At 42.6% G+C, this 13,107-nt stretch overlaps 1 protein-coding gene across 2 annotated transcripts in view; it reads right to left on the reverse strand.

Annotated features, from left to right (window-relative positions):
• Positions 1-9,492: 9,492 nt before the first annotated feature.
• The window catches only part of cep83 (centrosomal protein 83), a 77,696-nt gene continuing 74,081 nt past the window's right edge, over positions 9,493-13,107 (reverse strand). Inside the window, exons 15-16 of one of the 2 annotated variants that reach the window (XM_041201853.1) lie at positions 11,561-11,678; positions 9,493-10,107 (exon numbers count right to left, since the gene is read on the reverse strand). In XM_041201853.1, coding sequence (XP_041057787.1) covers positions 11,577-11,678 — 102 coding nt within the window. In that variant the 3' untranslated portion in view covers positions 9,493-10,107; positions 11,561-11,576. Of the gene's footprint in view, positions 10,108-11,022; positions 11,679-13,107 lie in introns of those variants that run through there. The other variant, XM_041201854.1, reaches the window with a different exon arrangement.

Genomic DNA, 13,107 nt, shown 5'->3' on the forward strand with positions numbered 1-13,107 from the left:
TTGATAGAAGATGAAATAGAATTGGTGATTATCAAAACCCAAGAAATAATGGAGCTTTTCAAGCCTGCTCTGCCATTCTATGACTCTGTGATTCAACTAAACTATAGCTGATTTGTACCTCAGCTCCATTTACCCTAGCTCGATATCTCTTGATATCTTTCAATCTCAAGCCTGAAAGCTACAATTTATCCCCAGCATCCACAGCCCTTTGAGGGAGAGAGTTCCAGATTCCCTTTGTGCAAAGCAATGCTTGCAAATAGTTGGAGTGAAAGCAGTTCAGAGAAGTTTCACAAGACTGATTCCTGGGATGAGGGGCCTGTCTTATTATGAAAGTTTGAGCAGGTTGGGCCTGTACTGCTTGGAATTTAGAAGAATGAAAGGTGATCTTATTGAATCATATAAGATCCTAAGTGGGTTTGACAGAGTAGATGCTGAGAGGATGATTCCCTTCTTGGCAGAATCTAGAACTAGGGGGCACAATTTCAAAATAAGAGGTCTCCATTTAAGACAGAGATGAAGAATTTCTTCTCTCAGCGGGTCAATAGTGTTTTTAATTCCCTTCCCCAGTGAACCGTAGAGGCTGGCTCATTGAATATACTCAAGGCTGAGTTAGATAGGTCTTCGTTTGACAAGGGAGTCAAGGGTTATGGGGGACAGGCAGGAAAGTAGACTTAAGGCCACATCAGATCAGCTATGATCTCAGTGACAGGCAGATCAGGCTCGAGGGGCAGAATGGCCCACTCCTGCTCCTATTTCTCATGTTCTTATGATTCCTGATTTCACTCCTCAACGGCCTAGCTCTAATTTGAAGGTTATGCCCACGTGTTCTGGATCCTTTATTGGAACAGCTTCTCTATTAAATCCAATTATCATTTTATATACCTCAATTAAATCACCCTAAAATTCCTAAACTCAAGGGATTACAATCCAGCTTTAATTTAATCCTTTATGCCCTGGTATCTTATATCTTCACTGGTGCAAGACTCAACCCATGAGTTGGAGTTCAAGAGAGTAATAATTGAGCTTTGACGTTAGAATGATATGCAAACACCACAGTCTGAGCTCCTGAATGTCTTTCTTAAATGCCAACTATTTGTCATTAACAGGTGTAGGTTTGCTTCGTTCCTGACCATTGCATTTCACAGTAAGTTAGTTTATCTGACAAGTGTGCTTGATCATCTCCTCAAAGATTTGCTGGATGGATCGATTGCCCAGTCAAAGCTGTTGTTACGTCACACAGAGACAGTAGTTGAGAAACTCTTAACCAATTGGGTGTCCCTGTGCATGTACGGCTTTCTGAGGGTAAGGACTATACACAGTGTACTTTATAATCATGGTGCATGATGCTTGTGGTTATGGCTGACATAAAATTTCTTCTTGCAGTTTAGCTTTCAAATCATCCTAATTTATTTTTAAAGTTTTGGATTGCGGGAATCGTTAGCATTTATTGCCCAACTCTCGCTGCCCTGAGAAGGTGATGGTCAGCCAGTTTCCTGAACGTCTGGGTAGCAGTTTGATATAACTGGAGCTGCGCTCCTAGCCAAGCTGGTCCAGTAGAGCTGCAACACTGGCATCTACCCAGCAATGTGGAAAATTGCCCAGGTATGTCCTGTACACAAAAAGCAGGCCAAATCCAAACTGGCCAATTACTGTCCCCTCCGTCTACTCTCGATCATGAGTAAAGTGATGGGAGGGGTCATCAACAGTGCTATCAAGTGGCACTTGCTTAACAATACCCTGTTCACTGACACTAAGTTTGGTTCCGCCAGGGCCATTCAGCTCCTGACCTGATTACAGTCTTGGTTCAAACATGGACTAAAGAGCTGAACTCCTGAGGTGAGGTGAGAGTATCTGCCCTTGACATCAAGGCAACTTTTGACTGAGTGTTGCATCAAAGACCCTGGCAAAACTGGATTCAATGGGAATCAGAGGGAAAGATCTCCGCATACCGAGCACAAAGGAAGATGGCTATGGTTGTTGGAGGTCAATCATCTCAGTCCTAGAGCATCACTGCAGGAGTTACTCAGGGTAGTGTCTTAGGCCCAACCATCTTCAGCTGCTTTGTCAATGACCTTCCTTCGATCATAAGGTCAGAAGTGGGGATGTTCGTTGATTATTACTCAATGGTCAGCACCATTTGCGACCTCTCAGATGCTGAAGCAGCCCATGCCCAAATGCAGCAAGACCTGGACAATACTCAGGCTTGGGTGGACAAATGGAAAGTAACATTCGTGCCACACAAGTGCCAGGCAATGACCATCTCCAACAAGAGAGAATCTAACCATCACCCCTTGACGTTCAATGGCATTACCATCACTGAATCCTCCACTATCAACATCCTGGAGGTTACCATTGTCCAGAAATGGAACTGGACTAGCCATATAAATACTGTGGCTACAGGAGCAGGTCAGATGCTAGGAATCCTGCAGTAAGTAACTCACCTCCTGACTCCAAAAAGCCTGTCCACCATCTACAAGGCACAAGTCAGGAAATGTGATGGAATACTCCTCACTTGCCTGGATGAGTGCAGCTCCAAAAGAAGCTTGATGCCACCCAGGACAAAGCAGCCCACTTGATTGGCAACACATTCACAAACATTCACTCCCTCCACCACTGATGCACAATGGCAGCAAGAGGCACTGCAGGAACTCAGCAAGGCTCCTTAGCCAGCACCTTCCAAACCCACAACCACTATCATCTAGAGGGAGAAGGGCAGCTGACACATGGGAACACCACCACCTGGAAGTCCCTCTCCAAGCCACTCATCATCCTGATTTGGAAATATATCGCTATTCCTTCAATGTCGCTGGGTTAAAATCCTGGAACTTCCTCTCTAATAGTGGGTGTACCTACACTACATGGACTGCAGCGGTAAAAAAAGGCAGCTCACCACAACCTTCTCAAGGGCAATTAGGGATGGGGAATATATGCTGGCCTAGGCAGCGATGCCCACATCTCATGAATTAATAAAAAATAAATAAATAACTGATCGGCTTGCTACGGTACTTCATAGAGTTAGCCCTGTTGGTATGGGACTGGCGACATGTAGTCCAGACTGGGGAAGGGCAGCAGGTTTCTTTCCCTAAGGGATATTGGTGAACCAGTTGAGTTTTTGCTACAATCTAATAGCTTCATGGTCACTTTTACTGAGATCAGCTTCTACATTTCCAAATTTATTTTAAAAACTGAATTTAAATTCTCAAACTGTTGTGGTGGGATTTTGAACTCGTGTTTCATGGAGCATTGGTTCAGTAACTTAATCACCACAACAACAGTTGCTCAATTTGTTAAAAGCTGTTCTGCTTATGAGAAGAAATTGTGTTTTCCTGATGAGTTTGCAGTAAATATTTGGGTATTGAGTTATATCAACTGAAAACATCTCAGATCCCAGTCTTTGCTGAGTTAGTCGTTCATGGTCAAGTTCACAGTAAGAATGTCACATTTGGTCTCATGACCTCTGCATTCAAGGGAAGTGTTCTTCTAAAAAAGTTCAAGTTTTTGGTCCTGATTGTTAAAGTTCCTCTTAACACGATTGAGTTCATTGCAGACAGAGAGTTTCCATCTTCAGGCTAAGCTTCCTACAAACTGAGAACTGTGATGCTTTCTTAGAGCAGGATGTGCTTACAGAGAGAGTTATTCTTTAACTATGGTTTAATGCCCTAGAGACCATTGAGCTTTCAACCACTCACCAGTGATATCCGCCAGTAAACTGAGACTTTTGGATGAAATCAATTGTCTTCGCAATGTGCAGAACGTTCAGCTTATGGTGGAGGTTTAGTATGGTCAAAATGATTGGAATGGGAAATCAGCTGAGGATAGAGACACACCTGATATCACCCATTTTAATCCCCCTTCCCCCCCCCAAACATACCACTTGCCTTCCTAATTGCTTGCTGCACCTCCATGCTAGCTTTTAGTGACTCATGAACAAGGACACCCAGGTCCCTTTGGACATTAATACTTACCAATCTCTCACTATTTTAGAAGCACCCTGTCTTTCTGTTTTTTCTACCAAAGTGGATAACTTCACATTTATTCACATTATATTCCATCTGCCATGTTCTTGCCCACTCACTTCGCCTGTCCAGTCCCCTTGAAGCCTCCTTGCATCCTGCTCACAACTTACATTCACACCTAGTTTTGTGTCATCGGCAAATTTGGAAATATTATTGTTGGGCCCCAAACCCAAATCATTTGTATAGATTGTGAACAGCTGTGGACCTAGCAGGGATCCTTGTGGTACCCCACGAGTAACAGCCTGCCATCCTGAGAATGATCTGTTAACTCCTACTCTCTGTTTTCTGTCTGTTAACCAATTCTCAATCCATACAAGTATATTTCCCCCAATCCCATGTGCTCTAATTTTATTTCACCTCCTGCATGGGACCTTATCAAAAGCCTAAGTAATTAAGTATCTTATCTGATCATAAAAAGCTGAGGAGAATAAGTAAACAGCCAAACAGGCTCCAAACGAGCAATCGTCTAAATAATATATTAAAAACCATCAACTGGTTTTGACTCTATCAGCTTTTTTATTATAAATTCCAATGTCCACAGTTATAGTGGGAACTGCCCATGTAAACTGGGTGCCCTTCCGCCAATGTTCTGACACCTCTTGTGAATGCCTGAAATTTAGTCCAGTTAATCTGCTTTTGATGTTGCTTGAGGTAGAAATATTAGCCAGGACACTTGGGCAGAGCTCTGGTGCTCTTGGCATTGTCATCAGCATTCTTCCATCTGCATAAGATGAGGGACAATGCAACAAATAAAATCTGATGGGGATGGAGAAAGTTTCACCATGGTGCTTTTCTGCTCATGGCTGAAGCGACCAATCTGTGTGAGGCAGGCTCTGCCGCAAGTGCCATATGTGAAGTGGTTATATGGTGTCGCTGTGGTTTTGTCTTTCTTACCAGAGAGATTGAGGATGGGGCTTTGCGAGGATTGCAGGATTTCTCATGATGCAGGGTGTGGCACACAAATGTCACTTTGCCAGTGCTGCATGTCAACTCTGAGATATACCGCACCTGAAAGGGATTCCGCTCCCTCAATGTCCAGCTGATTTGTGACCATACTCAGTGTATCATGCGAGTCAACAGCCAGAATCCTGGAAACAATCAGGCGCCTTTATTCTGTGGCAGTCCCTGTACCAGATGCATTGGAACCACCTCGGCAAACCAAAGGGTGGCTACTGGGCGACAAGGGCTATCCACTGACCACCTGTCTCATGACTCTAATGTGCAACCCACACACATTTGGGCAGCATGCACATAATGAAAGCCCCATGGAATGTTATTGACCAGAATATTATGGTGCTTAAACAACGCCTCCATGACCTGGATCACTCTGGATCTGCAGGGTTCCTGCAACACTTGGCAGAGCACAAGATTTACAAAAATGTTGCCAGGGCTTGAAAATTGCAGCTCTGAGGAAAAATCAGGTAGGCTGGGATTGTGTTCTTTAGAACAGAGGAGGCTGAGGGGAGACTTGATTGAGGTGTACAAAATGATGAGTGGCCGCGACAGAGTAGACAGGGAAGACTTGTTTCCCTATTGGAGAGGTCAATTACCAGGGGGCACAGATTTAAGGTGATTGGCGGAAGGTGATTGGGAGAAGGATTAGAGGGGATATTAGGAAAATCTTTTTCACCAAGAGGGTGGTACATGCCTGGAATTGGCTGCCCAGATTGGTGGTTGAGGCAGAAACCCTCAATTCATTTAAAATGTAAAACAAAAACAGAATTACCTGGAATAACTCAGCAGGTCTGGCAGCAACAGTTTGAAGGGTCATGAGGACTCGAAACGTCAACTCTTTTCTTCTCCGCCGATGCTGCCGGACCTGCTGAGTTTTTCCAGGTAATTCTGTTTTTGTTTTGGATTTCCAGCATCCACAGTTTTTTGTTTTTAATTCTGTTTTTGTTTTGGATTTCCAGCATCCGCAGTTTTTTGTTTTTATCATTTAAAATGTACCAGGACCTGCACCTGTAAAGCTATGGACTGGGTGCTGGAAGAATGGGGGGCTAGTTTTTTCACCCAGTGAGACACGATGGACTGAATGGCCTTTCTGTGCCATAGTTTTTCTATGGTTCTATGTCAAGATTCGTGTTGGTTTGTTACATGCTGTACAACCTCGCCATCATGAGAGTACATACCTTGCCACTACCTCTACAATGACAATCTAGGAAGGAGAAGGAGGCAGAAATCAGCATTGCCCCTTCTGGTCTGGCTGTCCGTGATCAATTCATCCAACTATGGTACCAATGAATGCAACCCCAAATTCCCCATTGAGTAATAGTCCCACACCTTGCCCTTCCCTCTGTTACTGAACATCATAGTGTCCACTTGGTCACAATGCTAAAATTAAAACCACCACAAAACAAACAGTCCAAATCAAATTTCTAAATTAAACCAGGCCAAATTGCATTCCCTTAATGCCAGTCTTCCATATACTTTGCCTGTCCTATACCCCTACACAGTGCTACCCCAGCAGATCCAGCATGGCTGGTGGAAGGCTGCTGACTTTAACTGGGGGGAGGCTGCAATTCTGAGCCTAGAAGGCCCTACTTCACTGCACTATCTTGGCATGGACAGCTGCAGTCTGGTCTGATTGGCTGAAAGAAACTGGTGCAATGGCAATGAAGGAAGGACAAATGCTGCCACCCTAAAAAAGGACAACAGTTTGTGCTCCATGAAGCTTCTGCTAACCCCTGGAATGTCCCTCAGCAATTCTAGTAATCTTGGTTGGACAGATTGTTAGACTACTGTGACATCCTGCAAACCTCGTTGAACACTGGTATTCACAGCCATGGTGGCAACAAGGTAAGCTTACAAAGACCATAAGACATAAGAGCAGAAATTAGGCCATTTGGCCCATCGAGTGTGCTCTGCCATTCAATCATGGCTGATAAGTTTCTCAACCCCATTCTCCCACCTTCTCCCCATAACCTTTGATCCCCTTACCAATCAAGAATCTATCCACCTCGGTCTTAAATACACTCAATGACCTGGTCTCCACAGCCTTCTGTGGCAATGAATTCCATAGATTCACCACTCTCTGGCTAAAGAAGTTTCTCCTCATCTCTGTTCTAAAAGGTCTTCCCTTTACTCTGAGGCTGTGTCCTCGGGTCCTGGTCTCTCCTACTAATGGAAACATCTTCCCCACATCCACTCTATCCAGGCCTTTCAGTATTCTGTAAGTTTCAATCAGATCCCCCCTCATCCTTCTAAACTCCATTGAGTATAGACCCAGAGTCCTCAAACGTTCCTCATATGTTAAGCCTTTCATTCCTGGGATCATTCTCATGAACCTCCTCTGGACCCTCTCCAGGGTCAGAACATCCTTCCTGAGATACGGGGCCCAAAATTGCTCACAATATTCTAAATGTGGTTTGACCTGAGCCTTATAAAGCCTCAGCAGCACATCCCTGCTTTTATATTCTAGTCCTCTTGAAATAAATGCCAACATTGCATTTGCTTTCCTAACTACCGACTCAACCTACAAGTTAACCTTAAGAGAATCCTGGACCAGGACTCCCAAGTCCCTTTGCACTCCAGGTTTCTGAATTCTCTCCCCATTTAGAAAATAGTCTATGCCTCTATTCTTCCTACCAAAGTGCATGACCTCACACTTCCCCACGTTGTATTCCATCTGCCACTTCTTTGCCCATTCTCCTAACCTGTCCAAATCCTTCTACAGCCTCCCCGCCTCCTCAATACTACCCGTCCCTCCAACTATCTCCACCATCCGAGCAACCGAAGCCTCCACTGCAGCACCTAGACATTGGGTGGCTTCTCTTTGAGCTGCAATGGAAGCTGAGACATTGGCCATCCGATGCTGCATCATGGTTGGGTCCACAATGTGTTAAAGGAGTTGGTCACCTCTTTCACACTGGAAAGGTTCTGCTCTAAACGCTGTGCAAAGTCCTATGCCAAGTTCCTACCAGACTCCTTATTGCTCCTTGACATTGACCACTGGCTTCCTGGCAGACTCCCAGTGCACCAAGCATTTTGTTGTGTATACCCACCAGCCTTCTTCTGGAACCTGGCCCATCGAATTCCTCATCTAAGTCCTCTGCAGCAGAGCTCAAGTGCAACCTTGGCCCCCTGGTGAGTTGGAACCTAGGTTACCCTGTCCCTTGACTTGGCAGCAGCTCAGTCATGGACAAAAGAGCTGAATTCCAGAGGTGAGGTGAGAGTGACTGCCCTTGACATCAAGGCTGCATTTGACAATGCAGCATCAAGGAGCCCTAGCAAAACTGGAATCAATGGGAATCATAGGGAAAACTCTCTGCTGGTTGAGTCAGACCTAGCACAAAGAAAGATGGCTGTGGTTGTTAGAGGTCAGTCATCTTAGCTCCAGGACATCACTGCAGTTCCTCAGGATAGTGTCCTAGGCCGAACCATCTTCAGCTGCTTCATCACTGACCTTCCTTCCATCATTAGGTCAGAAGTGGGGATGTTTGCTGATGATTGCACAACGTTCAGCACCATTCACGACTCCTCAGATACTGAAGTAGTCCATGTCCAAATGCAGAAAGACCTGGACGATATACAGGCTTAGGCTGACTAGTAACATTTACACCACACAAGTGTCAGGCAATGACCATTTGTAACAATGGGACCTTTAACATGCAGTCAGGGCCTGGGATCATACCTCCCTATCTGTCACACTTCAGGTAACAATGATTCAGCCTTAATGCCAAAACCATTGGTCTGCAAAAGAAACTTGGTGACCATGTGGCTCATTTATAAATTCAAGGCATTTGAAAATAATCTAGTACCAGGTTAGCAAATAATTCCCCATAACAACAGATGTTGTCATGTCACTAGAACTTGCAGAATCAGTGATTAACCTTGGAGGATAGCAATAGCAATGGTGAGTTAACCTTCTGTGAGAACTGATGCATTTACCTTGTGAAGGAGTTCACCAAGGAAATTTCACACTAAACCAACCCAGTTTTATTATTAACACAGAAACATCCATGCAGAATATACCCCACAACTTTCATTCTGTTTACAATCATTCTAAATTATTCACTGACTGTGCTCTATATTGTATCAAGTAAATGGACAAATTTTCATTTGATGTTTATATAATGGAGTCTGCTGTAAAGTCGACATAAGAGTACATTGTGGGTGTGCTGATTGAAGTGCCCTATCTAGTCATATGTATCATACCAAAAGGTGGGTGAGATGGACAGTTGGCAGCCAAACCTCAGTCTCAAATTCAAACAGACCGGGCAATGTGTTGTTATCCAGGTCTCTCAGTAGCTGTCTTCCCGTCAATCAGGGTTAATATTCCAAGGTTCTAAAGTGGTGTTTAATGTAACACTTTGTCTGCCCACTCTCGCTGCATTATCCAGACTGCAGTTCGCCTTACAGACAGTTTTAGGAATTTCAAAGTCAGATGTGGCCGCCTGTCCAGACCAACAGTTCACCTTTCCATTGAGACTGTGATTCTAGTTTTATAAACAAAGGCACATACATACAATACACATACAATACAAAGTGTTTATTTGACAAGTATTGAAATATCAATGATCAACAAGTGTTTGTTCCAAAGTCAATGTATAGTCATTTCAAGTAATTAAATATTTGAATTGTACAAAAATAGTTATCAGAGAATTAGAAATAATTTATTTTAAAAAAGGCCAAATTAAAATCATGAATGACAAACATGTTAAAAAATTATTTGACATAAGTTCATAATAAATTAGACATATTAAAGTGTCAAATTTGGAACAATTATGTATCAAAAAATGCAAGGAGAGTATAACGACTCAATACCACTGCTGCTCCTGTTCTTGGCAAGGGCTTTCTACGCTGTGTGCCAATACATATTAAACACAGAACACAGACCCTAGAGTCTGTGCATGCAGCTTAATTAATGCAAATATTTACAGACATACCACAACATAATTCAGTAGTTGTAAAAAAATAAAGAAAGCTGGCAAAGCATCTGAAAGTTATTTTTAAAATGCATCCAGAACAGTCACACACATCACCACAGACAAATAGAGAACATTCTTGCATTTGCAATGCTTTTGTACAATAAAATTGTATCTGGTCTTCTGTAGAAATTCCATAATACTCATTTATCCACTTTACTTTTCTAAAATGCAGAAAGAAAAAATAAATCAAGTGGAGCAATGTTTCCTTGCATGCCTAGTGGGGTACTGCAGGGATCAATGATTGGGCCCCAGCTATTCACAATCTGATATGGATGTGGGGACCAAATGTAATATTTCCAAGCTTGCTGATGACCCAAAACTTGATGGGAATGTGAGTTATGAGGAGGATGTAAAGAGGCTTCGAGGAGATTTAGACAGACTAAATGGGCAAGAACATGGCAGATGGAATATAATATGGAAAATGTGAAGTTATCCACTTTGGTAGGAAAAACAGAAATGCAGAATATTTCTTAAACAGGAGAGATTGGGAAGTATTGAAGTCCAAACGGACTTGAGTGTTCTTGTTCTTAAGTCACTCAGAGCTAACATGCAGTTGCAACAAGCAATAAGAAGGGCAAATGGTATTTTAGCCTTTATTGCAAGGGGATTGGAGTATAGCACGAAAGAAATGTTGCTGCAGTTGTTTAGAGTCTTGTGCACAGTTTTGGTCTCCTTACCTAAGGAAGGTGTAGGGATGTAGAGGAAGTGTAACGAAGGTTCACCAGACTAATCCCTGGTATGGCAGGATTATCCTATGAGGAAAGATTGAGGAGACTGGACATGCATTCCTTAGAATTTTGAAGACTGAGGGGTGATCTCATTGAAGTGTACAAAATTTTTACAGGGCTCAACAGGGTGAATGCAGGAAGCATGCTTCCTCTGGTTGGGGGTCTAGAACCAGTGCACACAGTCTTAAAATAAGAGGTAGGCCATTTAGGACTGAGATAGTTACTTCAAAGGGTGGCAAATCTTTGGAATTCTCTACCCTAGAGGGCTGTGGAAGCTCAGTCATTGAGTGTGTTCAAAGCAGAGATCGATAGATTTCTAGATACCAATGACATCAAATGATACTGGGACAGTGCAGGAAAATGGCATTGAGGTAGAAGAACAGCGATGATCTAGTTAAATTGCAGAGCAGGCTCAAGGGGTTGAATGGCCTTCTCCTGCTCCTATGTTCCTAACATAGACTTCCCAAGATACAGTCACTATTTCATCTTTCTTTGAAATTCTACATGTGCGGTATCATCAAAAAGACAGCAGAATGTCTCCTTTAAAAAATCATCGCTAAGGGGTGCCCACAGGATAGAAATGGAGGGGGGAAAAGGTGACTAGACTATTTGTGAGATATCATGACAGTTCAGTCAATCAACATACTGCACTGTCCATAGGATCAAATCAGAGCTTTTTCAAGGCACGTGGAGTTATTCGTAAAAACTCAAGATACTGCAATGTTTTACGTAAATCTGCTGAGTACAGCTTGCTCAACCCGTAGAGAATTATTTCCAAATTCAAAACTGTGCGATAAATAGTAGCACCAAATAAATGATTGCAAGTCAAAAAGAGCAAAATTAATCTAAAGATTTTTGAAGTCTCATACGGACTGCGTTCTCTCACCTCCATGAACATCAGATCAATCGAGAGCACCAAGTTCCTGTAACTGCTGCTTCTGATTAGTCTCGAGTTCCTCTAATCGCTTGCGGAGCAGACACAGCTCTCTTTGGTGCTGTTCTTCCTTGAAGGGAAAAAGCCATGCAATTTTTAAAAAATGTATAATTATAAAACAACTGGTTAAGACTTTCAAAGGATAATACTTCTATAATTAGTTTTATTCTGCTTAAGTAGTAATCTCAACCATTAGTTCATTAAAAGAACTGAAGGCACCTACTCCACCAAGACAAATGACACCATCACACACAGCCTCACCTTTAGGCAATTGTCATTAAGTAATGCCACATAATATTGGAAGTTACCTAGACAGCCAAGAACATTTCAGGGAAGAAGAGTCATAAGGACTCGAAATGTTAACTCTGGGTTTCTTTCTCTCCACAGATGCTGTTAGACCTGCTGAGTCTTTCCAGCATTTTCTGTTTTCGTTTCTGATTTCCAGCATCCGCAGTATTTTGCTTTTAACATTTCAGGGATGCCTGCTTTGCTGAATACTACCTCAGCGTTTAAAGCTGATAAGATAGATTTTTGTTAGGCAAAGATATTAAGGGATATGCAGTAAAGTTAGTTAATTGGGTTGAGGCACAGATCATCAGCCATTCAAATAGATCAAGGCTGATCTGTACCTCCACTGGGGAGCTGAAAAGCATACATCTGTTCCTATACTCCTATTGCAGACAACAGAATCTTTCCTTTCCTGCATTATACAAACGTGACCTCTCTCCTCAAAGTTACGTTCAGTCTGTTTCAACAATCAAAAGGCAATATAAAAATCAATAAGAACCCCACAAACCAATCCTGTCATACTTGAGCTCTGAAGAAGGGTCATATGGACTTGAAACATCCAATCTGTTTCTCTCTCCACAGATGCTGTCAGACCTGCTGAGTTTTTCCAGCATTTTTGGTGTTTGTTTAAAATAAATACTTTTTTCTATTCTTTTTACCAAAGCGAATAACAGAGTAGTGATAAATAGTTGTTTTTCAGATTGGAGGAAGGTCTTGAGTGGAGTTCCCCAGGGGTCAGTGTTGGGACTCTTGCGCTTCCTGGTACATATTAATGACTTAGATTATGGTGTTCAGAGCATGATTTCAAAAGATTATATGAAGATTGGAAACATTGTCAACTGTGATGAGGATAGTCTTGAACTTCAAAAGGACATAGACATGTTGGTGAATTGGGCAGACAAATGGCAGATGAAGTTCAATGCAGAGAAGTGTGAGGTGATTCATTTTGGCAGGAAGAATATGGGGGGATAGTATAAAATAAAGGGAGAAACTCTAAAGGAGGCGCATGAACAGAGTATATGTACCTAAGTCTTGAAGATGCCAGGGCATATTGAGAGAGCAGTTAATAAAGCACATAGTATCTTAGGCTATATTAATAGGGGCACTGAGTACAAAAGCAAGTAAGTAATGTTGAACTTGTATAAGATGCTAGTTGGGCCTCATCTGAAATACTGCATCCAGTTCTGGGCACTATTACTTGAGGAAGAATG

Source organism: Carcharodon carcharias, chromosome 13 (genome assembly GCF_017639515.1).
Source record: "Carcharodon carcharias isolate sCarCar2 chromosome 13, sCarCar2.pri, whole genome shotgun sequence".
NCBI lineage: Eukaryota > Metazoa > Chordata > Chondrichthyes > Lamniformes > Lamnidae > Carcharodon > Carcharodon carcharias.